This window comes from Stigmatopora argus, chromosome 5, assembly GCF_051989625.1.
Source record: "Stigmatopora argus isolate UIUO_Sarg chromosome 5, RoL_Sarg_1.0, whole genome shotgun sequence".
Lineage (NCBI taxonomy): Eukaryota > Metazoa > Chordata > Actinopteri > Syngnathiformes > Syngnathidae > Stigmatopora > Stigmatopora argus.
The window spans coordinates 12,544,728-12,570,321 of NC_135391.1; the positions used below are offsets into that span (position 1 = coordinate 12,544,728).

Genomic DNA, 25,594 nt, shown 5'->3' on the forward strand with positions numbered 1-25,594 from the left:
ACAGCTGACTGATTATGTGGGTGAGTCATTCGATGATGCAGTGTCTGATGTTGTGTCTTCTTGAAAAGCATTTTGCTGGAACTGCGGTTGTTCTTAAAGTGCTACATAAATAAAAACGAGCTGATCGAAGGATACGCAAATAAATTGTCGCATTACATGTTTTATTTTTAGTACTGCACGATGAGAATGATCTGAAATGTGTGATTTGGAGAAAATAAGCATGACATACAATAGGGATGAGGGGTGAATACAAGAAGACATGCAGAGAATTACAAAGCAGTTATAAAAAGATGCATTTACGATCAAGAAAAAAAATAGTCTGCGGGTTTGTGGTGGTGCATGACTGATCTTTCTGAGGACAGCTTTTCAGAAGAAATAGATCTGCTCAAATCCACTGAAGTTTCCTGCAAAAATGGGTGTATAGCTGTAAATCAGGGTCAAGGCCTCCACTTTAGGGTCATCAAAGTTATGTAAACTTCTCCTTCCTGCAAGCAAATGGGGAAAAAAAACTAATCAGATGCATGTGATCCGTGAACAAACTGTCTCTTGGGCCTTTGAACAAATTAAGAGCTTGCTCATGCCATTTCACATGATTTCTTTCCAAATGACTGGCAACCTGCTATTTTTCCTTGATTGTGTTTTGGAACACATTTTCCAATGTAAACAGTTTTTTTTTCTTCAAAAACAAAAAACTCGGGATGTATTAATCCAAACTATTACACACATCAACATTTCAATATGGTGTTTTGGAAATAAAGGTGCATTTTGTAATATTGTAATATAATAGCTTTATTATTTCTAATTATCATGTGCAAATAAAGAATTCTATTCAATTTAATAAGAGAATAATTAGCATAATTTGAAATGTGATGAAAAACAGTATACTACTAAGTGACACAAAGTCAAAGAAATAGGTACACTACTCTTGAAAAGTCCCACATCACTGCCAATTGACGTCAAAAGCATATCCCTACTTATTAGTGGTTAGAGTTAGACTGTGTTAAAGGCTGACCTTCATTGACAAAAAACTGGGCCAGGAGTGACGACAGCTGGACGGCATGAGGCGAATGGGGAAAGCTCAGTGTGCTGTCCCACTGAAAACAGTTCACTTCTGGATGCCACTGCACCCCATAAAAGGGGTATCTTTTGCCTGTAATCAGAATACTATATGAATTTACACAGTATTTTATAGAGCGTTAAACTCACCACGTAGACAAAACTATAGAGACACCTTGCCATTCCTTATATATAATGTGAAAATAGAAGAAAATATGAGGTTTGCTCTTAGAATTATTCCATCTAGGGCACAGGTGTCAAAGTGGCGGCCCGGGGGCCAAATCTGGCCCGGCGCATCATTTTGTGCGGCCCGAGAAAGTAAATCATGAGTGCCGACTTTCTGTTTTAGGATCAAATTAAAATGAAGAGTATAGATGTATATTAAATTTACTGATTTTCCCCCTTTTAAATCAATAATTGTAATTTTTTAATCAATTTTTTCTGTGTTTGTAGTTCAAAACTAATTTTGTAACATCTATAAATACATATAAAAAGCTAAAATAAACATTGTTTTAGATTTATAAAAACTGAATATTCAGGGCTTTTAATCCAGTTCTTTTAATCCATTTATTTTAAAAAATCTAAATATTATATATAAAATGGTCTTGCCCACATAAAATCGAGTTGACATTAATGCGGCCTGCGAACCAACCCGAGTCTGACACCCTTGATCTAGGGTTCCTGGACCACAGGAATGTGCCCGGGCCTAATGTTGTTTGCAAGTTCATGAAATCAACAGCAGTGATTTTGGACTTAATTTGATTTGCAGACTTTCCATAAAGGTCAGGCATGACAATAAAACAAACAAATCATGTGCAGTTCTCCCTCAAATTCACAGTTCGGCATTCAATAATCAACTTTTTGCAGATTTTTAGGGAGGGGACCTATCTGCAATAGCATATGTGTATCTTTATGCAATATTCTGGACAATGGCAAAAAAAACTACAGTTTTTTAACTATCCTAAAAGTTCCTCTAAATAATCACTGACTCTCTCGTCCAATCCTAATTCCAAGAAAAACTTGGTTTGGTTTGTGGTCGATGGTCATCAGGACTGGATATATAAGATGACAGTGCCCATTTCGAGTGCTTTGGTGCAATAGTGTGCCAAACTAGTCAGCAGAATCAATGGCAGGAGCTCAGTGGAACATTGTTCAACCTCACTATGACAGGTTGTAAGTGATGTCCTTGCATAGATTCGGTTTCGGGTCAGTAAACACTGAAACAGTAATTGTTACATCCGTCGGAGCCTGCTGCCCAAAGCAAATGACTTTCCCACCAGCACAAACTGTCCAAGCAGGGAGTGTTAGGTCATTGATGGTCGTTTGTGCGTTTTTCATGGCGATGGGGCTCACTTGCCTGACTTTGATGCAGGCAAGCATGGGATCGATTCCCGATTAGTAGTGGTATGATTGGGCGTGAGAGTGGTTGTCTGTCTCTCTATGTGGCCTAAGGCTGACTGGCGACCAGTCTAGGGTGTACAAGCCTTTTAGTTCGCTGGGAGAGGTTCCAGCAACCCCCGCAACCATTGTGAGGATACGCTGTGTGGAAGATGAATGAATCAAGTCAATTGTTGTTGTGGTTTCATTAACTTGTTTTTTTTTACTCCAAATGGCATATTTTGCAATAGAATTTTCACAAACCTTCGAATGTTGAGATAAAGTGGACTCCATTTTGAGCAATATTTGTAGAGATGACAGAGAAGAAATTTGTAAGCTCTTTATTTTCTTCGAAGGCCTGGGGACAACATACAATATGTATCTATCACTCTTGTTTAGTAAAACTGAATAAGATAAGTTGGCGAGTATTTCATTTGACAAAAGCAAATGTGTTCTGGGCTACCTTCACTGTGAGTCCATAGTGATGAAAATGACCCGCAAGAGGTTCTTCTTCCAAAGCCTTCATCAACTCCTTGGGGAAGGCAGCAAACATGCGACTCGAGAAGGCCGCTGTAAGGAAACCATTAAAAGACACTTCATTTGTCGCTGCATCTTGCTGCAAATGCAATCCACAGCGGCCATCACGTTGTGCATATCAAACATTAGATCTGCAGCCCACTGGCAGACGTTTTTGAGTCCTGAGATGCAAATTAATTTAGAAATAAACTCATCAAGAATTATACTCATCCGCTGGGCCTCATGACTGCCTAAATTGTTGGTTTCTTTCAAATGAATTTGTTGTTCAGTTATCAAATATCAATAATAAAATATTTTTTTAAACTATCAACCAAAAGATGATCATAGATGAAAATGATTTATTGATAAACATGTCAAAAATTCTGGGAACTATTCAAACTTTTTGCAAATACTTAATATATCTGTAAGTGGTAAAAAAAAAGTTTATTTACCAAGCACCTAAACCTATTTTTACTTTAAATATCTATTGAATGTACTTCAGTATCCTCATTTTTTAAACATTATGTTCAGTAGGTAACCCTTATATGTAACATGTTGTAATCCCCTTTTGTAGGCCCATCGGACCTTTCCTTGTATATTACCAAGTATGATTTCCCGTGACTGTGATTAGCTGGCTACCAATTCCAGGTGTCCCTCGGCTTGTCCCCATATTGGCCGGGATAGGCTCCAGCACCCCACACGACCCTTGTGAGGAAAAGCAGTACGGAAAATGAATGAATTAATGTTTTGTTATGAGAAGAAAACAGAGCAGATTTCTTTTTAACCGTGCCAGCCCATCCTTAATATAACATTTAAAAAAAGGACAAATGAGTTGCAAACCTCGAGTGAAGTTCAGGGGCAAAGCAATGTTTTCAGCAGTGGCTTTCTCCAGCAGATTGTGGCCAGACACCAGGACAGTGAGAAGCTGCATTCCCAAGCACGTACCCCACATTGGGAAATAGTCTCCACCATCATTGGCCTATAATTGTATCATCGTTGTTAACATTTGGTTCAATGTTTTTTTTTTTATTACTGTAGGATTTTTTAAAAACTTGTATTGCTAAAAATTACTATTTGTAAAAATCAAGTTACCGTATTTTCACCAATATAAGGCCCACCGGATTATTAAATGCAATATTACAAGTGGTGGTGGTGGTAGTGGTGGTAGTATTAGTAGTAGGGGATTGTGTTAGACATCTACTAGATGGAGCTGTAGTAGTAGTAGTATTAGTCGTTGTGGTTAGGAGTTGTGGAATACATCCTCTAGATCACATGTTTCAAAGTAGTGGCCCGAGGGCCAAATCTGGCCCGCCGCATCATTTTGTGTGGCCCGAGAAAGTAAATGATGAGTGCCAACTTTCTGTTTTATGATGAAATTCAAATGAAGATTGTAGATTATTTCCTGTTTCCTCATTTTAAATCAATAATTGCAAATATTTTTACTAATTTGAATGTCCAAAAATGATCTATCGATTAGCACGATCAAGAAAGCTGTCAATTTATTAATCGATTAATTTTGGCAGCCTAGTTGGAAGACATAACGGCCCTCCGGATGTAATCGAAACTACCATGTGGCCCGCGACAAAAAATGAGTTTGACACTCTAGATGGAGCCGTAGTAGTACTAGTAATAGTAGTGGTAGTTAGGACTTGTGTTTTACATCAACTAGGAAGGAAATCTCATACAATGATGAACTCATATTAAACCATACATAAAGCGGATGGGATTATAAAGTGCACCGCCGGTTTTTGAGAATATTGAAGTATTTTATTTGCACCTTATAGTGCAGAAAATATGGTAGTTAATGTTCCCAGGTCTTAAGTATGGTTTATGTCTATCCATATACCTACTATCAAAAATTTAGCTTCCAATTAGTATAGGCTACTAACCTTAAGAGCAAGATGATAAAAAATATTTGCCACCCTAGCAAAATCAGATGTTTCCAGATTGGAGGCTCCACCGATGAGAAGGAGACTGAAACAAATCAAAAGTCAGCCCACAAGTCAGCTGACTGATGGTTTAATTGAGCTTTGCTTACCCGTTTATTTGATTAAAGATGTTTTTGTACTCAGCAGTGGTAAGAGTCAGTCTTTATGAGGGAACAAAAAACATTGAATGAAAAGGTTTCAGTATATTTGTAGCTACAATTGATGAAAACTGACTTGATTGGCATGACTCTACTTCCCGCAGATTCAATGTACTTGACATAGGAGGCAGGGATGTATGTGCTCCCATATTGTTTCCTTACTTCATCTGTAACAATCTGAGTCAAAATACCTGCGAGGACATGAGGAAGCGCACAATCAAGTATAAAGTACACTATAAAAGAGTGTGGCACTACTGTTTCATGGAAGATAAAAGTCCTTCAAATGTATGCAACAAATAAATGATGTTGTTGTTTTTTCCAAATGTCTCTGATCTTGCTGATAAGTTGGGACACTGTGGCCCCTGCTTGAACAAGACTTACCAACAACAGGTCTGTTATTTTCAATGTACTGCTTGCTCCAAATCAGATCGGATTGGTGGAAACTCAAACAGGCACCAAGAAAAAGGAAACCTAAAAAAAAATGCATTTTGAAGACAAAATTCTTTCAGAGGAATCAATCCCATCACCAAAAAAAGCTTTAAAGTGAAAGTTTAAATAAGGAAGTGAAGTGTGTGTGCATGTGACTGGTCACATGCACACACACAGAAGTTTTTAGGAAGCAAACCGGTTCATAGATGAGTGTGACAGTTTGTTAACCCTTTCGTGATTGAAATATGATTTTTATTTCTTAATTTTTTTCCCCATGACATTCATGTTATACAGCTGGCTCAAACGTGTGGCCTTGGGGACCATTGCCAATAACTTAAATTGTTAATTTAAGGATCCATTCTAGAATTGGAAATATTTGAATAGTAATAAATATAAAATTAAGAAATATTATTAAACATGGCCACAAGAAATACCAAAAATAATAATTCTAAATAAAATTAAATTTAAAAAATCCTGAGATTCATTCAAATAAGTGTGGCCCATGAGTATTTTGTAGAATGTTCTTTTGTAACTGCATAAAGCTTAGCTGCCATTAATGCGAATACACGTCCAATCCGTTTTAACTGGGACGGCCTGCAAACAATGGAATGATTGCACCCAGTTAATGAGTTTTTTCAATATCAATGTCCCTCTTTTAACTACCTAGCACAACACATACTCAGTGAACTGATCTGAATTAAGATGATTTAAAAAAAAATATTGGTCCACAGTGCCTGATATGTTCATTATTTTTGTCCAATCAGATTTCACCCTCTGTGTTGCCAACTTGCTATTAATTTAATACCATTTCATTAAACAGTTAAAACCCCTATGCAGCAATCTATGCATAAAATCATCATTCAGATGTTTGTCTTTGTCATGTTATTACCGTAGCTCAACATTGAATAATCTCACCTGGTCCAGAGTGGAAATGATAGTTTTAATGACCCCTACTTTTAAAAAAATAATTGCAACATAGTAATAGTCGTGGGAAGATGCGGACTGTCTGGTTGTTCCGAGCTAATGCCTGACCAATCACAGTTTTTTTGCACTACAACTCTAAAATTGGTGATAACCATGTTGTGTGATGTGGACAAACCAGTAGACAAAAAAGCAAAAACCAAACAGTTTGAGCGAAAAATGTTTTGTTTATTATTTACATTTTAACTAGCAATATTACAAACCAGTCATTCAGAGATCAGTTCATTTTTGTTGGCTGCTCCATTCAAGCACAATCAAGTACAAAGACATTTTCATTCCACATAGGAAGATTAAAAAAAATGTCATGACAAATATAGTTTTAGTTTATTTTACATTGCTAAAAAGACAGAATTAGATTCAAATTTTTATTACACCTACTAAGGAAGTCACCATTTACGAGAAAAAGCTGCCTGCACATGACTGATGTGTTCAGTTTATAAGACCACAGAAAATAAAAGATTGCCCCCCAATCCTGATCTATAAAATTAATTTTCAGATTTGTTATATACTAGACCACTACTGGGTAGCATAACCCACAATCAAGTTAAACATAAAATATGTTCGGGTGCTGTATTGCATACTGTACAAAAGTCTGTAGTTGAGTTGAGCATGCAGAGGTTTCTAAGTATAATGTGCAGTGGAAATACCACTAAGTATATTTATGTCCTTACACACATCTTGATACACAGCTGCCAGCAGCTCCTCCTTTGACTTTAGTCCATCCAAAAATACTGCAATATAAACAACATAAAAGAATCTGATTTCATTCTTTACACATGTTGGCCTCAAATATTACATCATTCAAATATGAATATCTTAGTATTGACTGACACAAAGGGGAAAAGAGAAAAAAAACTGTTTTATTTATTTATTTTGCAATATATTTTTCAAATATTTCCCCGAGCATGTTTATCTTATCTTTTTTCAGAAAATCTAGTCAAATCTATTGATTAGACCCCTGGCAAACACAAAACACAATTCCAACTGGTGCACTGCTTTTAAAATTATGGCAAACTGTGTGTATAAATATTTATTTCCTATAATGTTTTGTCCTTGCAAGTAGACAGGACAAACGATTTAAATTGATTTTTCCACAGAAATGTATGCAAAACTAACTGATTACATTTGGACAGTGAAATACGACTACCATAAGTGGTGCACAAGCTCCCTGTGGTGGTAGACAAGGAAATCACAGCCTGAGTACAGTTCAGCTGTATTATCCGTGTCAGTCGAGGGGTCCAAATGTACTTATCTTTCACAGCTAATATGATTAAGCGTGTTATAATGCAGACTGTATATGTATTTAGAATGACGGAGGAAAACAGTTAATGGAAAACATGGAAACTCCACACAGGAAATCCAAAAAGCGCAAATCAACTCAGATCAACCAGACTACCTGGCGTGTTTTTAACATTTCTTCATTTTCATTCACTGTTTATTTCTTTTCAAACATTTATTTACTGTACTTTCCTGTGATGTAATGATAATTTGATCATTATTAATAAATAGATAAATAGATTTTAATGTGGTGGCGCTATTCAAACTTTGCATAATGTTACAGCTCCTTACAATATTAGTATTAAATACACTTTCTGCACCATTGTTTTAGTTTTTTTTATATATTGGTTGTGATGGTGGAACTAATCCTGAGTTGTTTTTTGTGGGAAACTATTATGGCTAAAAATAACATTCCTTAGCCTAAAAAAAATAATACTAGGCAGTTTAGTTTTTGATAACTTGTCTGTATTTGTGAATAAGTACGCAAGAATTGGGTTTGCTATTAGACTACAAAATGAGGGCAATTTGGGAAGGGCTCTCCATAGAAGAAGAACATACCGATTCCTGTCACCGCCTTTTCCATCTCCTGACGGTTCTTCAGGTACCTTGGCCACACGTGTCCATCGAAGTAGCCCGGAGGATCAGGCGGCTTGTATACCCTCAAACTGTTCCAAACAATGTCGATATTTGTCAAAGTTATGAAACATGTCAAAAAAGAATTAAACATTACTAAGAAAGCACTTACCTTCTCCTCTCCTTGCAGGTGACATATGGTATTTCCATGAAATATCTTTTGTCCATCATCTCATTCAAAGATCTGCAGACAAAGGTCAACACAATCAATAAATACTTGAAATTAATTGCTCTTGTTGAATCCTGAAGTTTAAGTCAAGTTAACCTGTGATTGAATATCAGGAATCCTTCAACAATCAGCACAAAAACGTGGTCGGGTGATGACATCATCCCCCCAGCAGCGTGACCCGCTTCCTTTAGGAAAGCTTGCGGGTTTCTTCGCCAGGCTTTGACCTGGCTCATCATGGCTTCCATGTGGAGAGCATCAAGCACTAGATGGGTCACACAGCAACTTCAAAGTCAATTTTGTTAGACTTCAAATGTTGCACTGTTAATAAAGATTCCATTACTGTCATATTGCTTAAAGCCATTTTCATCCACTGGAACCACAGAATCATCCTGGCCAAAAGACACAGTGAATGCATGTTTTTTTCATGGGTTCAACATTTCCACGATGAGTTTATTTTAATAAAAGCTTCTTTAACCCCGAGTTATTTCACCTTAAAAAATTTATCCTGTTCAATGATGCAGCTGTTGGGCATCTTCTCCATTAAACCTTTGGAAAGAGTGGATTTCCCTCCATTCGTCACGCTAAAAGGAAAACAAGAGCATAAAACATGATCAGAACTGTTTTTCCCAGTCATTTTCATCATTCCTTCTTCCATCATTTAATGCTAAAAGTATGAAGGAGAACAAGTAGTTTATGAGGGGGGAAAGTGCAAGTTATACTCACCCACCGACTCCCACAACAAATGTCTTCATTTCCACTGACGAGGGCCTGCTATGCTAACTCCTGAATTTAAAGATCATTCTTGCAAAAATATGCATAATTTATGACACGGCATAAGCTAAAATCGGAATGCACTTTTTCACACTCGTTCGTTAACTTCCGTTTCTAAAGATTCTGCCGATTGGTCAGGTTAACTGTGACGTCACACACAAACAGCATACTACTACGTACTACAAACATTTAGAAAAAACACAAAAAATTCAAACGTTCCATAAAATAAAAACATACAGATTCCTTATCTAGAAAAAAAATCACTCATTTGTTTTATAACCGTAAAACAAAAATGCTACATTTTGAAAGAACTTGAAAAGTATATTATGCGTAACATTAACATGCGTATCTTTAACATTGATGTATGGTTAGGGGAAAAATTAAAAAAAACTCACAATACAAAAAAGAATTCAGAATTTGTTTGAATGGGAAAGTTTTTATTATTATTATTATTATTATTATTATTATTATTATTATTATTATTATGAGGTTGATGTATATTTTTAGACGTGTAATAAAAAACTAAAACCGTAATTTATTTGTATTTTGAAATCTTTAAGAAATAACTATGTACTATGTTTTGATTTTTATTCATTAGGACTTGTTTTCCAATATTGAAGTGAAAACAGCGTTTTTTCTTTAAATGCATCTGTGTTATTTTCATTTCAGTATATTTTAAACTGATTGAACTGCATTGTTTGAATTCTAAATTGCTATCAAATACAAATGTAAGAATGATGGAAATTAACCTTCGACCTTGATCTTATATATCTACATGTATATGTATGTGTGTATTAATATGTATTGTCCCTTTATTAAATAAACCAAACTCAATTAAATAAAATTATAAATAACAGTCGCAAAAAGCCTTTGGCGCATGCGCAAAGCAGTACTTCCGCGTAACCCGAAGCAGCCTTGACTTCCTCAAAGGGAGTGACAGTCTAGTGCTCCTTAACACCGGCCAATTTCCACTTAAATTTCGTACGAAGTCTTTGATTTGTAATCCACTTTCACCTTCGGCAATGTCCAAGCCCCCTCCCAAACCGGCCAAGCCTGGTAAGTGAATTATTAAGTTCTACTTTTTGGAATTATTCCGACGTCAACCTTTCGCTGCTGCGTTAGAGCCTTGTGGGCGGTGGGGAAAGTACGGATTCCCAGCATATGGCGAATTGGTGTTTTATTTTGATTGCACGATCAATCCTCAAAATTGACTTGTGGGCAAAACGGATGTAAAAAAAGGATGCATAAAATAAGAAATAAGGTCGATTTGTCATCGGAGTTCCCTAATGCTTGTTTCGGTTTAAAGTAGACGACAATCTAAAAACTTTGTGACAATTTTACCGTACAAACAATATCCAAATGTGTGCACTTGCATTATTTTAATCATAGATTGAATTGCTTTTCACAGTTACGCCTCTATGCACATCTCCTTTAATTTTTTGCAGCTGCTCATGCACGATGAGGGCACATTTGTTTATTTTATTTTTTCCTTTACCTCGTATTATTTCTCATACACGCCAATTGGCTGTTTTGTGCTGTACATGTCAAGGTTTAAAGGTTAAAAAATGTAAACTTTTGGTGGTATTTAATCAAGAAATATGAAGTTGATGCTTATGGTTTGCTAAAATGTCTTTTGCCTCTGGGCCTTGTGTTGGACATTTGTGCATTAACCTAATTGGCTGTTATTTACAGCAATAGACGTCCAATCCATTTGCACTAGAAGGACTGACGGCGAATAAATTCCAGGGCTCAACATATCAACAATGCAACCTGAAGCATTTATACAACCTGATGCATAACATTACTGTCCTTATATCTACGTCACGTGAACTTGAGGTTTTGCTGACTTTGACTGTTGGCAATGTAAGGTTTGTATCAGCACAAATCTGCTTTTGGGCGACAAGCAAGGCACTTTTGCGTGATGGTTTAATTTTGGTCTGAACGCAGCATTTTGTTTCTCCATTCATTTATTGATATTAAGCTTCGATTGCATGATATTTTTTCTTTTGGGTGCAGCTCTCTTCCTTAGAGCTGTAATGTGTTTAAAAAGGATGAAAAAGTCAAAGAAGAAACTATGGACTATAGACTCAATTCCAGGACTCCCTGTACATGGATTTAGTTGAATGTAGTTTAGAAATTATAGTTTACATTGGGTTTAGAAGATCAAGCAATATAAATGCTGCTTGTGAGATTGCTAAAAAAAAAAGCAAGTCAGAATCTGTTGGAATACAAGAAATCTCTAGGAAGATTTTGCGGACACTGGAATAGTGGCACAAATATGGCGTTTGTGGAAGAGTCATCAGGAAAACCTTCAGAAAATACTTGATGTATTTATAAACAAATCATGAAAATGACCTCAGGGGGCCTTTTTTAAAATTAAAAAACCCTAGCGACATGATTAAGCCTGTGTGGTGAGCAAGACAAGCAAACGCCATTTGCGCGTGTTCAAGACATGACTGGGCCTGTGGATTTTGCAGAAAAAGTGAACAGAGCCAAGGCTTGTGTATGAGCCGCTCACTCGGGCTTAAACACTGCTTTGCTTGTCAGCGAACGCACATGTATACACTCAGACCAAAATGTAAACGTTCCTATTAGTTGAAGACGAAGAAATGAGTTGGGAACTCGAGTATTGCATGTCAGTGTCATGAAAAGGCTGCAACGGCTCTGAATTCCTGTGGAGCATCTGTCACTCGAGGTTTATATGTTGTGTCTCTCTTAGGCTAAAAGGCTGAAAAAATGAAGGTTACATTTTTAATGAAACCTGCGCTCTTGACTATCGTCATTTCATGGAGATTTCAATTAAAGACAACATCCACGTGTCCAAAATCGTGTCTTCGTAGCTGAATTTTTATAGTCGCAACACGTGCTCGTGTTCGTCAATTCCGAGACGCTTAAATAATTCCTGTTTTCCCTGATTGTGTTGTAGCTCATCCAATTTTCTTTGAGTCTACAGTTACTCAAATAAGTAATTAAAAGAGCAATCTGTACGAGTGTGAACCGTTTTGTTCTGCTAGCCATCAATAGCTTTCTTCCTGTTGTTTGACTTTGTGCTCAACCAGAAATATTTTGTTTTCTCCCTTGCAGGCCAAGTCAAGGTGTTCAGAGCTGAATTCACCTTTGACCCCAGAACGGTATGAAACATTTTGTTTGTTCTTTTCTGAGGAAAGGATGAATGTCAAACACACTTCAATTATCCTCGATCGTTTGTTTTATCTATCTAATGATTACGTGATAAGGGAATGAAGCCGAATCATGACAATTAAATATACAATTAAAGATGGCTAACGAAAATTGTATATTGTATATTTTTTCCCTGTGTTTTATGTTCATGGGCAACAAAGCAACAAAACAATCCAGAACTTTAAAGACCGTGTGCTGTTATTGCGATTGGTTGAACTTTCAATTCTGTATTTTTGTTAATATAACTTTATGGAGTTTATAATATTCAAATGTAACTGTTTGGTTGTAACCTTATTTATTGTTGTGAAACTGGTGTGCCACAAAAAAAGTATGTGTATAGTTTCTTAGTTTAAAAAAACTGCTTTACTAACACTTATAATGCTATCATGTTGGGTTTATTTTGTTCTTCTTCTTTTTTTTAACTAAGAGCAAATGTCATTCAATATCTGGTCAAGCCTCTGAAGTCATGTTCTTTGTTGCAGCCTGATGAGCTTTACTTTGAAGAAGGAGACATTCTCTACATCTCTGATACGGTAATTGTTCCCTTCAGCTTAGTTATATTTGTTTAGAATTTATCTTTTTATTACTCATTGCTTCTTATTTTCATTTTTGCATAACATATTTTTTTTTTAAATAATTGATTTTTTCCCCCCATAATTCCACTCCTTCAATTGATCAATTTTATTTAAATGTATACACTATTAATTGCAAAGAAATCTTTAAACAGTAGCCCTACATGGTAATGACATGTTGCTAACTGTCTTTGCGTCTTTTTCAGAGTGACAGTAACTGGTGGAAAGGAACATGCCGAGGGAGAACGGGACTTATTCCACGCAACTATGGTAAGAGGGAAAGGAAATTTCAAGTCTTTAATAGGAGAATCTCAAAAACACCTCATCGATTGCAGTGACGGAGCAGGCGGAGTCAATCGACCACCCGATGCACGAGGCAGCCAAACGAGGTGCGGTGCCGCCCAGCTGATTTGTTCCTTCCCGTGTTTTCGTTATTAATAACTTTTACTTGTGTGTGTAATATCCAGGGAATCTTTCCTGGCTGCGGGAATGTGTGGAGAACAGGGTGGGAATCAACGGCTTGGATAAAGCAGGCAATACTGCCCTATATTGGGCATGTCACGGGGGACATAAAGGTACAGACGAGCCCCTTTGCGTGTAGCAAAAACCCACCCTAAAAAGGTCTCTGACGTCCTGAAGATGCAACATGAGTTTGAAAAAAGGAATAATTTTGTCAAATTCTGTCATTCTCAAAGTTTGCCATGCATGCTCCTTCTACTCATCCATGGGAGAGGGGACTAGGGGGGTACAGTTCAGTTATATTTAACTTAAGTGCTTTGGTATTTAATCTTAATATTGAATTCATCTGATTTGGTATTATTTGTATTTATGTCTTTTTATCATCCATTTAGATTATTCAAGGTCAGTTTTCAGCTGTTTTTAAATTGTTAGTAATTCACCTTTACACATTGCTCCTGTATTTTAGTGTAAGAAGCCCTTAGTTTTCCTTAATTTTAACAGGAACCGAGTCTATAAGTGTTTTTGAGTCATGGTTCATGTCTGACTGCAATGTTACTCACTTAGTCCCCCCCACCCACTTGTTTAATTTTGTTATTCTTCATTTTAGATGTCGTGGAGCTGCTGCTAAGCCAGTCTAGTGTGGAACTCAACCAGCAGGTGAGTACATGTTCCAAATATTCCAGTGAATAGGTAAAGAAAAAAAACACATTCAAAGGAAGAGAAAATTGGGTGCTTATACCGAGATTTGTGATTTTTAGAATAAGCTTGGGGACACTGCTTTGCACGCTGCTGCTTGGAAGGGCTATTCTGACATTGTGGACATGTTGCTCAACAAGAGTGAGTATACTTATTTATTTGGGAATTTACTTTCAATAAAATGAAGAATGCCATTCATCAGCCTTTATTTCTATAAATACATTGTTCAAACATTTAAACTAAACATTTGCATGCATGGATTCAAGTTTCCCCGTTCGCCGAAGTCAGCTGGAAATCCCTCGCTTACCTTTGGCTTCTGTAGATTTGTTTGTGCTCCAGTTTTTAAGCACTGTTTCAATTGGTTTGTACCAGCACTGTTTGATTAATACTTACTGCATAAAATATTGTATTGTCTTTAAACACATACAATGAAAACTTCATTTTATATGTCCAATTCATGAAAAGAGGTGGATTAACCTTAAATGAATTAATCACCTGGAATACATCGGGAATAATAATTCCGCATTAACGTAACAAAATTAAGTTATTTAGTTTGGTGAAAATAATACAACTTGTAATTGTCTTGTTTTTGTCATGAAATGCACTCGTAAATTGGTATCGCACTCCTACAACAGATGTGTTTGTGTTGCTTTTAGATGCAAAAACAGACATCCGGAATAATGAGAACAAGTTGGCTTTGGAAATGGCCACCAATGCACAGTGTGCCTCGCTGCTCAAAAGAAAGCTGGCCAGCAGTAAGTCGGTTTACCTGATGTTACGGCATTAATCTCACGACGTAACTAACATAAAACCCAAATATTTGTCCCCAAAGCTATTACACGCTCACACAGCAATGCTGATGAGTATTTGGATGACGAAGACTCGGACTGAGAAGTAGGAGCCCCCCGGAGGTTTGATCACCAACTAATAAATGGACCTTCTCACCTCAGTCAGCTTGGTTGTTACATCACCGTAAGTCTATTTTGAACAAAGCCCACCACATCACAGCAGTAAAAATAGAAACTAATTGAAGATTGTCTGTAGGTATTTCTCTAGAGTGTTTGGCAAAAGGGACCAAAAATGCATCACCACTTTAATGTCACATTTGCAGACTTTGATTTGTGTGTGTATAATTACAGACTTTTTTTGAATTTGGTTGTTAGTCAAACTAAGAAAACTGTGATTCCGCTTATTCCTAAATGCTAAAAAAAGATATTTCATTCTTTCCATTTTTAAATGACACGACGAAAACAGAAGTGATAGGATTATTTTTCTGAAGCATGACCAAAAAATCTTAACACTTTTTCTGCTTTTTGATTGCTGATTTTAAATTTGAGAATGAACGATAAAAGTCTAAATTTCCATCATGGGAGCAGAGTCTTCCTACTTTATGACTAATGTTCAAGGAAAAACCAAAGTGCCTTTTGTATGTGGAACAGATTCCAGTGTCTTGTTGGTGGCTGTGAATTGTCTTATGAAACAAACTTTATTTCTACCTGCTTCTTCTATCTAAAATTAAAATTGTTTTAACTTTAACTGTTGCTGGATTTTGTTAAAACATGCTTAACCCTTTAATACACTATTTTTTTAAATGTTTTATTATGAGGGATCATTTGATCACTTCCAGCCCCTCCCGCTTAAAATAGATTGGATGTCTATTGTTGTCAAAAAAAATTAAAACTCAATTTCCCTTTTTTACTAAATACCACAGCATCTAGTCTGAATAAATTAATCTGGTGATATTTTTTGAATATCCACTGTCCCTGAAAAGGTTCAGATTACCATAATCCCTCGAATATCGCAGTTAATGTAGACCAGACATGGCCGCAATAATCAAAAAATCGTGAAGTAGGGTCACCCCTATTATATAATAATAGCGGAAAAAATCCCTTAGTAGTGAATTATCAATAAGTGAAGACGCTATAATCGAGTGATTACTGTAAAAAAAAAGTGTTCATTTCTATGTTCAATACAAATACTGAAGCTAAAAGGATAACATTAATAAAACCTCATCTTATGAAAAAAAATAAATAAAAGTTGTGGACCAACTCATATGGTTATCTCACTAGCGTCACAACGTTGGCACTGAGAACGGAAAATGACTTATGGAAGCATTAAATGACTTCAGATGATACCTCTTGAAAAGTGTTTTTATTACAAAATCAGCAAGTTGAAGACATTCCATAGAAGGCAGAGAAATGTGTAGACTTTCATGATGGACTCTTGCTACATCAGCTGACAAAAGCATTTTACTTTAACCACTGATAATCACACGGTAAAAGATCATTTTCTAGTATTGAATAAGAGGCTGAAAAGAAAAGGCTCTTTATGTAACAGTGACACTCCAAAAGTCATGTATTATAATTTAGTTGTGTTTTTTATATTCGATTTGTGGAATGATTTTTATAACAAAACAATAACTTTGTACTCAAAAGAGCAGAAGTCACCAAGGCACATTTTGCTTGTGCAATAAGGCCTTAGAAACTCTTGTAGTCGTGGAGATTTAAGCCACATTTGTTAAAAAAAATCCTCAAATGAGATCTTGCAATATGAAATGATATAGCAGACCCACCAGAAAGGGTAATCTGACTCCAATAAATCATAAACGCTTAACAATAACAAGATTTTTTTTCTCTAACACTTACTGTAAACACAGTAGAAACGATTGCTTTTCTTTATTAAAGTCGTGTAGTGAAGATGTTATCATAACCAAAGACAAGACATGCTTCACGGCACAAGATGATTGGAAAATGAAAATACAATTACACCATATTAATTTGAGAGGCATAGAAAATAAGGAAGGTGAGATTAGATCTTCACTTCCATTGACAATTAATGTCCAACTCATCTGGCAGCGAATGATTGATGCCAGCTCTCCCAGTTCAATTGGGTAGGGTTAGGGGTCTCCTATTGTCTCAATCAGTCGCCTTGAAAATGCCACACAGGCTCTCTACTTATATGTTTATGCCATTAGCAATTGGACGTGACCATAACTTCTTGGAAATGATTCCATAGATAAAAGTGAATTGCAGGGTTCTTCCAGGGTTTTAAAATCACGATAAAGTGTAAATAAAAGGCATTGGATTTAACCTGGGTAGTCTTAAATTCGTTAGCTCTTTATAGGGCAAGTAACTAGTATTTTTGTTTTGGGTAATGTAGGTGACACTTATCTTTTGGTATATCATGTTCACATATAGTTATTTAAGTATCCTTGTTGCAATTACTATATAAAAAACTGACAGTAATCATTGTAATTGCCTGCCCCTGACAAATTTAAAACAAAAACAAACAAAAAAAATGTTTTTTTTAATTGGGAAGGCTGAGTGAATGCTCAATTGATCATTTGCTGCCAGCCTCTCCCAAACATAATATATTGGACATCTAGCACCATCCATGTCAGCCAATGCAAGTCAGGTAGCAGGATGTCTACCTTAAAACTTTTTCACTTAAACAAATCACATCAAAACAAACCGTTTCAGGCTGAATACCTAACTCTAACACTGGCTATATGAGTCTCCTTAATGTCCATGGAGGAATACAAGCAAGGAATAGTGTGACAAATTCAAGGGATGCGAGATCACGTACAAACCCGATTCAAAAAAGTTGGGTTGCTACATTCAGTGTGGAAGAAAACTCAATGCATGTGGAAGTGCCAAATGCCAATGCTATCTATATCTTTCAAAATTGAACTTGGATCACTCACCAAAAGTTTAAACTGAGAAAGTGTAATTTAAAGGCAAATTTATGTTGATTTTAAATTTCATTTTGTCAAGAAAATGTTCAAAAAGGCTGTCAAAGTCTTGTGGACATAAACAGCTGGAAGACTGTGAATTAGGTACATTGGCAGCATGACAGAGTACATTGTGAGCTCTGGCAATTTTGCACAGAAAGAGCAATACCAAAAAGGTGATTCCCATTTTTTTTTAAATGATCAACATTGTCAGTGCATAACATCATCCAAAGATTTTAGAGCATGGATTGTAGAAAATAAAAGTATGGCGGTTTTGGAATAGAACGTTCGATGTATGATAATGGGAGGACCCAAGACTGTTAAATAGTTAGAAGCTTGTATTAGACAAAAATGGGGCAATGTATCTATTTCTAGACATCTGCCTAGTTCCAACTTTAGATTTGTTTACACCATGGAATTTCAAAAATGATGCACTTCCCCATATTTAAGTTTTGTCCTGTCATGTTTTATTCTGAATGAACGATTGAAAATTTGACATGTATACATCTTTGTATTCAGTCCAATTTGTCATGTTTCAACTTTTTTGTAATATGGTTTAGATGTAAGATTTTCTGTCCAAAGGCAAAGTCTTCCTGGTTCATTGTCTGCTTAGTATGTTTTTGCAGCTTTAGTTAGGAACACACACTTGGTTGATAAGATTTTGTTAACTCAAAAAGACACACTGGATCAGTCAAAAAAAAAGAAAAACAAACATTTATGTCAGAAATGTTTGGCATGCATAAAAATCTGAATTCTTCTCTTTTAAAGCCGACTCGCAGGCTACAAAAAAAATCAGCACATAAATAATGGAATCTTTTCTTCAAATAAATAAAACTGGAACGTTAAACAAAATCATTTTGGATTGAGCAAATGACAACAAAATTCCTTTCCAAGAAAATAATTCATGGTTATTTTAGTTTTTTGAATTTTTTTTGCTGTCTTTTTCTTCTCATTGCAAGTACCGCTTTGCGTATGTTTGTCGTTAGGATGTACAATAGGTTTTGCAAGTGGATCCGTGGGATGGCAGGGGGGACATTTTGACTTTTTTTTAAAGCCTTATTAAAAAGTATATAAAAACACAATAGAAAGACGTTAACTAATGAGATTCTTCCAGATTTGTCCTTTCTTCAATGGCCTGTTTCACAATTTCAGCCAACTTCAAGCGGTCCACCTTATCGGAGAACACTCGACCTGCAACAGAAAGGGGCTCTCATTTTTTAATCAATCTTATTTTTCCCTCCCCCTCCAAATTGAAATGAGTTTGTCACGAGTAGGACGACAAACCAAAAAGAACGTCGCTGCTGACTGGCAGACAAGATTTATAAATACAGTTCACCCCTACAGCGAATATTCCCACATCAAACTCAACGTCCAACGAGCACTAACCGTCCCAGCTGAGACCCTGCAGGTTATCCCGCAATCGCTTGCAGTCCCTGTTGAAGCGCCAAGCCTCACACATAACCACGTTAAGCTTCTCGTCCTCATTCTCACCTGAACGCAAAGGAGTGAAACATTGACTCCTTTGGAATCGCCCGGATGACTTTCCGCCTGCGTGTTGGCTTACTGACCGGCCTGTGGAAGAATACACTGTGCGATGACGTCTCGTAGTTTCTCCAGCGCTACGTTGCAGTCCTCGCCGCCGTTCTCCGGGTCGTGAATGAAGAAACCATCGCTGGGCTTGGGGCTGAGACACAGAGGAAGGGTGCGTATCGGTCAAACCCTGACGCCAAACGCTTTTTACAGTTAATCGAAGCGATAGTAATGAGCAAAAATGGCAAGAGACCCAAGCAGTTTCCTCTTCCTGAGGATTGGGTTGTTGACGGAGTTGAGTGGTTTCAAGCTGATGTTCAGATCCTGAATCCTCATGTTAGCCAACTGCTCCGCATGAGCCTGCTGGATGCCAGCCACCACCGCCTAAAATGCATCAATATCTGCAATAAGCTACCTCCGTGTCGGTATATATTTGTCCAAAATTAACTCCACGCACACCTTGTCCATCATCATTTGGGCGGAGGGCAACACGTTGTCCAGTGCCTCGGTGCAGTTGAGCCACGGGTGAGACAAGACTCCTTCGATGGTCAGCCTCTCCTCAGGCTTCACCTTTAGCAGCCTGCCAGGGAGGACCACAAGAGAGTATTACTTGGAAGTAAGGTTCATAGGTCATTTTTAAATTTGATGTTCTAGCTATCAAATTCTACATAATTTACATGCACAAGGTATTAGGAAACGGAAGGGCTTTAATTGTCGGGTGACAGCCCAAATTATCTTTCTCTTAGCTGAATCCTTTTAATTTGCCATATATTTTTCATCTCTATTTGTGGATATGGTTACTTTATTTATTTTGTAAATATAGACTAGTAGTAATATGATGGACTGATAGCTGATTGAGGAATGGAGAAGGGGGCTCATTTTTCCTCAAGAATTTTGAAGCCAAAATGTTCTCCAATCACAGAATGAGCCGAAAAAAGGCACTATCAAGCAGAGTACTATAATGAAACCCACCTGCGCACAATGTCCTTGGCCATCTCTGAGATCTGACTCCACTCGTCTTCGGGGAAGTCAAAGCTGCCCATCATGATCTTCTTCCTCATGTCCTTTGGAATGGTCCGACTGTGATGCTTGGAGTAAAATGGAGGGTAGCCGCACAGCATCACATAGATGATGACGCCCAGAGACCATAAGTCACAGCTCTGGAAACACACAATGAGGCTTGCTTCACATCGATTCTGTTGCTACATATCAGATGTGTACCCACCTTATTGTAGGTGTAAGGAGTGGGTGAGGTAGGTATGATTCCAGACTTTTCCTTCTGGTGTCTTCTTTGAGCCTCAAGTACCTGCAGAGAATCAACTACATTTGGAATGTCTTCTATGTGATCGCTTTCATGTTTTTTTTCTCCCTCCCCTACCTGAGGTGCTACATAATAGGGAGTGAACTGGGGGGTCATCAAGTCCCCCTGATCTATTTTAGCAAAACCAAAGTCACACAGCTTCACAGGAGCATCCTGAGGAAAGAACATAACAAAAGTAATGCATGGCTCTTACGTTATAACATAACCTATTTTCCAGAGGCTACTCACCAGAGAGTTATCCTTGAAGAGTAGATTCTCTGGTTTCAAGTCCCGGTGTGCAATATTTAAGGAGTGACAGTGTTCCAAGGCTTGACTGATCTGTAAGAGGATTGCGGCATATTGACTATGTGGGTCTCAACAAATTGTATTGGCCACATGGCGCTTTAATTGGGTGTGAGAATAACTGATGAATCCAAGCGGGAGCTGCGAAGCAGACTGCTAGACGCGATGGTAAGAAATGAGGAGTAATAAACCGTGTGCATATATTGGCATTGCCGACCTGCTTTGTGACTTCGCTGGCCATCTTTTCAGTAAAGTGCCTGTGCTGACTGATTCTATGGAACAGTTCGCCACCTTCCATCATCTCCATGACAATCAAAAGCCTGGCTCTGCCAAATATAAATAGTTTTTGTCAAGACAGCATGATTATTTTTTAGCATATTAGTGCAATGGAAATGGGTGGACAAAGTTACCTTGGGCTAGACTCGTGTGGGAACTGGACACTGTTGGCGTACACCTCCAAAATTTGCACAATGTTTGGGTGGTTGGCGCACATCATGTGGAGTCGCACCTGTAGGGACATTTAGATCTTTAAAATCAGTGCGCAGAACACAACTCATTCTGTCCTGATAATATTTTTCCTATTGCACCAGGAGCTGGTAGGCTAACATCATGCCCAAGGAACAATGACATGGAGCACCAAAGTACTTTAAGATGATTATACGCACAAACTAACAAAAGAATCAAGTGCAACTAAGAAAAGGCAGCAATTGCCTAACCTCATTTCTGGCCTTGGGGCGATCAATGAGGATCTTCAGAGCCAACCGTTCCTGATTTGACTTCTTCACACAAACTCTTAAGAACGACAAAATGGAAGGAGAAAGTTATGTTTAAGGTTGCTTTCAAACCTCTGGTCAATTTGATTTGTTCAGATTCAGGAACAAAATTGATACAGCAGTCAGCTTTTCTGTTTACGGAGTTAAAATGTAAACAAAAGCCGTGCATGACCCAATTGCCCTTTTGTTGGTCAGGAAGTACTCTGGAAGGTCTTCCCAAGAGTGTTATGTTAGAAAGTTACTAATTCCTCTGATGTATTAATAATTAGTGTCTTCCTTGGCCACTGTTCTGCAGCAATCGGAATGGGAAAGTAGGTTTCCATTGATTTTTAGTGAATACCTTTTGTCTGGGTTATGTAATTTGGAAATAGTATCAAACACCGACAGGACAGCATTAGTCTGATCTGACTTAGGACAGTGAAACGAAAAATGTCTTTGCAAAGTGTATGTCATCTGGCTCCAACTGTAGGTTATGGGATTGCAAAAAATCGGATCAGAAGTAAAAAATAATGATCACGAGACAGCTGTAGTATTTATTACATTTAGGATGTTTCTTATGTAAGACAGATATTATTCATCAGTTGCTGATTTTTATAGAAATAGGTGAATATTGTATCAACATCAGTTTGTTTTGGTTAGCATATCACCTTAATCTCTGGTTTATTATACAACTAATACAGAATAGACTAAATATAACCTGCTCCTATTCTCCAGGACTCACTCAATAAATGTTCAATTCGATTGAACTGGGAGGCTACCAGTTCATGTGGTTTGGACATCTATTGCCGTGAAAGGGAGTGAATGAGCTTAGCTTTGGCCAAAGTTGACCAGCTGGGAGGCAACTGTGACTCACAGATCAATTCCGATGGGGGCGACTTCAAAACATTAATATGCTGTTTAGGCCTAATGGGCACAATACCTCACGCATCACAGTCCTTTTCAGAAGCAAAAGAGTTGAAATATGGAGTGACTCAGTGGTGTTCCAACAAAGACAAGTGCAGTCTGACTCATTCAGTTCCACGTCAGACAAATGAGTCGAGTTGTTGGCATCTTGAGGTCATAACACAGCTTTTAACGAGAACTTAAGTGCTCAAGCAGTGCACCGCCATGTCAAAGTTTTGCCAAATTGGCTTCATCTAGCTGGATAGCATATGAAAATCACCTGACAGGTCCACTGATTCCAGCCCCGAGCTTCTGTGTCCAGTTTATGTTGTATTCCTCTAAAATGGATCCCTCCTGCAATAAGTATGCAAGTAATAGCCATTATACTTTTCACCCATAAGTCATTTACCTTCACACAAAATCAAAGTAGTTGAGAAATAAGAACAATAACTACTAAGGTGTCCCTGGTTTCCCATACCTAGATTAAGCAGTTATAACAGTCCAATTAGCTATTTTATAGAGCAATATAAGAAAAGACTATAACGTGCCACAAGAAGGCACACACTTAGTCACTAGCGTGCTTCAACTTGTTCTTTACACTTATATATATTTATGGCCTCGAAACTGATTAAATACGGCAATTATCATGTTTTAGTAACAATGCCACGCAATGATCAAGTTTACCAAGCAAATTAGATCCTTTGTTTGTGGCCACTCTACATTTTATTGTCACTGGATTGTTACATTTTTATGGCCATCACAACACATTTCCCGTCATTTTCACGTAATCACGAGATGCGCATATTCGACTACAAGTACGTGATAGTCTACGGCGGGGTTCGACCTACTTACACGAGCAATTTAGCTTCACCGATTATCCCCTAAACCCGGAGTCCCCATCTACATATCAATGGTAGTTATTTTCACCCAAAAGTTACCTTGATGAAGTTATCTGCACTGTTATCTTCCGACATGGCGATGATCCACTTGACAGCTGATCCAGTTAGAACTCGTACAGTTGACAATGGAAACAAAAGACTTTATGCTTGACCTTTCCAACAATCCTCGCTCCGGTACCCCTGGTCTGGACCAGGGATCGTTATACGACGACTAAGAGCAGGGCATGGGGACGAAGTACCGCACGACCACCACCCACCACCGCGCGGCTGGTGCGATGCGGCGTCAAGTAAGCCCAACCCGGCTCACCACTTCGGGGTCCGGCTCGCTCTTCCTGTCGCCTTGAATCCACCGTAGTGACCATGTAGAGGGCCAAAAGCCGAGCGATGTCACCATAAAAGCCGGAGATGACTAAAGTGTTGCGGACGTGTCCACCACTTTGGTGGGGGGGACACAGGACGACGGGGTATTTTTAGTCCGAGCAATGAAGCGAACTAGCGATGTCGCGAGGACTCTCGGGAACAGCTAGCTCGCTTGCTAGCACGTAGCGGAATAACATTCCATTCAAGTGGGTGGCGACCCGAGAATCACGTGGATTTTAAACTGTAATTCGCAGGTACTAATTTAACCTTGGGTCGTAATGAAAGTTTTCTATTATAAACATTCAGGAAAGAATAAACGAGCAGCCTGAGTGTGTCGTCGATCCTGAGTTTAGCCAACACGCTAGTTAGTCTTCTCGAGTGACAAGTTCATTTTGCCTCTTTTAGGATACGAAAATCGTATTAACATCCTTTCTCCGGGGAATCCTGGTAACTTGAGGTTCTTTCTTGCAAAAAATGTAGCTAATACGATGGAAAGAAAAGTACCCGGGAAGACTGCAATCGTGTATGAGCTCGGTCGGCGTAAGGTACACAATAGGAGGTCAACCATACTGCCTGATCAAAATGTTTTATTGTTTGGCTTTTTAACTTATTTATATGCATTTATTTATACGTCAAACGTTTTTTTTTCATGGCTTACACATTAAATATGGTCAGGAATAATGAATACGGTCTTAGATCATGACAGGTTTTTCAATCGTAGGTTACAAGAAAAGTTAAATACAAGTGCATGTTGTACATATTTGCATGAAATATTCAATGTATTTTGTCGGGTGTTATAAACGCAAATGAACACTGCTAGTACACATTGGGAGGATGATAAACATAAAAAGGTCATAAACAAGTTATACTTCCTACATTTTTTATTATACAGAAATTAAAATTCAGTAGCCTTGTTACACAACATTCTCACCCAATAAAATCATTTATTGATGATGATGATGATGATGATGATGATGATGATGAGTGTCTCTACAATGTAGTTAGGCGACCCTAATGAGGATAAAGCGGTTCAGAAAATGATTTTTGCAACACTGCCCCCTGGTGGTCGAAAGTGGCATGTGTCACAAACCAACTCCTTGGATAACAAACCCTTTTATAGCCTATATATACATATATACTGGATATATATTTTTTTAATGTTCTGTATGAAGAGCACATATTTTTACACCAGCAAAATATACAGTGACCGCGGTTTTACTTATTTTCCTATTTTCAATGTACGTGTACTGCACAAACGCGTCTCTTCAATGGGCTTCTACACTATTAGCGTGTAATTTTTGTGGTGACATGAGTATACATATTTATTAATTAATCACGTCTCCCACGGGAGGGAGACAATATGGAGAATTGTATTTTAATGTAGTCCCTCATGTGTTGTTGGCGTTATTTTTTTTATGTACAATTACAATGTATTTAATTGCAATATTATTTGAGTATACATACACAGTGCGTTACAGTCTGAAGGAAGCGCATGTGTATGCGGAATGTGTTCGCCGGCTCACGTGGATGCCACAACACAGCCTTGGAGAACTTCCTGAAAATAGTCCCGCCAATTGGCGGGTTTGTTTTAACGACACAACTCCGCCTGTCTTC

The 25,594-nt window shown here is 37.7% G+C and overlaps 4 protein-coding genes across 6 annotated transcripts; 1 reads left to right on the forward strand and 3 right to left on the reverse strand.

Moving 5' to 3' along the window:
* Positions 1-144: 144 nt before the first annotated feature.
* Positions 145-5,578, reverse strand: LOC144074284 (gamma-glutamyl hydrolase). The gene is made up of 9 exons (XM_077600632.1): positions 5,417-5,578; positions 5,112-5,226; positions 4,988-5,038; positions 4,839-4,923; positions 3,790-3,928; positions 2,897-3,003; positions 2,698-2,791; positions 1,013-1,150; positions 145-485 (listed from the first exon to the last, which is right to left on the reverse strand). The coding sequence occupies exons 1-9, from the start codon at positions 5,520-5,522 to the stop codon at positions 367-369; spliced, it is 954 nt and encodes a 317-aa protein (XP_077456758.1). The 5' UTR covers positions 5,523-5,578; the 3' UTR covers positions 145-366.
* Positions 5,579-6,592: 1,014 nt separating this feature from the next.
* On the reverse strand, positions 6,593-9,426 carry nmrk1 (nicotinamide riboside kinase 1). Its single transcript, XM_077600634.1, has 7 exons — positions 9,249-9,426; positions 9,016-9,106; positions 8,866-8,914; positions 8,622-8,787; positions 8,469-8,540; positions 8,282-8,388; positions 6,593-7,176 (listed from the first exon to the last, which is right to left on the reverse strand). The coding sequence occupies exons 1-7, from the start codon at positions 9,275-9,277 to the stop codon at positions 7,067-7,069; spliced, it is 624 nt and encodes a 207-aa protein (XP_077456760.1). The 5' UTR covers positions 9,278-9,426; the 3' UTR covers positions 6,593-7,066.
* Positions 9,427-10,163: 737 nt separating this feature from the next.
* On the forward strand, positions 10,164-15,739 carry ostf1 (osteoclast stimulating factor 1). The gene is made up of 10 exons (XM_077601502.1): positions 10,164-10,352; positions 12,381-12,427; positions 12,959-13,009; positions 13,255-13,318; positions 13,384-13,437; positions 13,516-13,623; positions 14,115-14,164; positions 14,266-14,344; positions 14,860-14,958; positions 15,036-15,739. Exons 1-10 carry the CDS (start codon positions 10,319-10,321, stop codon positions 15,092-15,094), a joined length of 645 nt encoding a protein of 214 aa, XP_077457628.1. The 5' UTR covers positions 10,164-10,318; the 3' UTR covers positions 15,095-15,739.
* Positions 15,740-16,335: 596 nt separating this feature from the next.
* On the reverse strand, positions 16,336-24,557 carry mapkapk5 (MAPK activated protein kinase 5). 3 transcript variants are annotated; one of them, XM_077600804.1, is made up of 15 exons: positions 23,928-24,557; positions 23,660-23,805; positions 23,002-23,075; positions 21,783-21,858; positions 21,477-21,574; positions 21,284-21,392; positions 21,013-21,102; positions 20,842-20,937; positions 20,689-20,769; positions 20,436-20,623; positions 19,923-20,043; positions 19,717-19,847; positions 19,502-19,617; positions 19,320-19,424; positions 16,336-19,124 (listed from the first exon to the last, which is right to left on the reverse strand). In XM_077600804.1, the coding sequence occupies exons 2-15, from the start codon at positions 23,693-23,695 to the stop codon at positions 19,030-19,032; spliced, it is 1,416 nt and encodes a 471-aa protein (XP_077456930.1). In that variant the 5' UTR covers positions 23,696-23,805; positions 23,928-24,557; the 3' UTR covers positions 16,336-19,029. The 3 variants fall into 3 exon arrangements, 2 of the variants coding, with proteins under 2 accessions (XP_077456930.1, XP_077456929.1); XM_077600803.1 differs by having other exon boundaries at positions 23,660-24,557; XR_013300278.1 differs by lacking the exon at positions 19,320-19,424 and having other exon boundaries at positions 19,425-19,617; positions 23,660-24,557.
* Positions 24,558-25,594: the final 1,037 nt, after the last annotated feature.

Coding starts and splice junctions, on each gene's coding strand:
- LOC144074284 (XM_077600632.1), bottom strand. CDS start 5,522: ATGCATTTTTTTTTAGGTTTCCTTTTTCTTGGTGCCTGTTTGAGTTTC. Junction 4,924..4,987: donor ATCTTTAATCAAATAAACGG/GTAAGCAAAGCT, acceptor GATTTGTTTCAG/TCTCCTTCTCATCGGTGGAG. Junction 2,792..2,896: donor ACTATGGACTCACAGTGAAG/GTAGCCCAGAAC, acceptor TGTTGTCCCCAG/GCCTTCGAAGAAAATAAAGA.
- nmrk1 (XM_077600634.1), bottom strand. CDS start 9,277: ATGAAGACATTTGTTGTGGGAGTCGGTGG. Junction 8,788..8,865: donor TGGCTTTAAGCAATATGACA/GTAATGGAATCT, acceptor TGACCCATCTAG/TGCTTGATGCTCTCCACATG. Junction 8,389..8,468: donor ACCTGCAAGGAGAGGAGAAG/GTAAGTGCTTTC, acceptor TGTTTGGAACAG/TTTGAGGGTATACAAGCCGC.
- ostf1 (XM_077601502.1), top strand. CDS start 10,319: ATGTCCAAGCCCCCTCCCAAACCGGCCAAGCCTG. Junction 10,353..12,380: donor TCCCAAACCGGCCAAGCCTG/GTAAGTGAATTA, acceptor TCTCCCTTGCAG/GCCAAGTCAAGGTGTTCAGA. Junction 12,428..12,958: donor TCACCTTTGACCCCAGAACG/GTATGAAACATT, acceptor TCTTTGTTGCAG/CCTGATGAGCTTTACTTTGA.
- mapkapk5 (XM_077600804.1), bottom strand. CDS start 23,695: ATGTCGGAAGATAACAGTGCAGATAACTTCATCAAG. Junction 20,044..20,435: donor GCCAAGGACATTGTGCGCAG/GTGGGTTTCATT, acceptor CCTCCCTGGCAG/GCTGCTAAAGGTGAAGCCTG. Junction 19,618..19,716: donor AGGAAGAGGAAACTGCTTGG/GTCTCTTGCCAT, acceptor TCTGTGTCTCAG/CCCCAAGCCCAGCGATGGTT.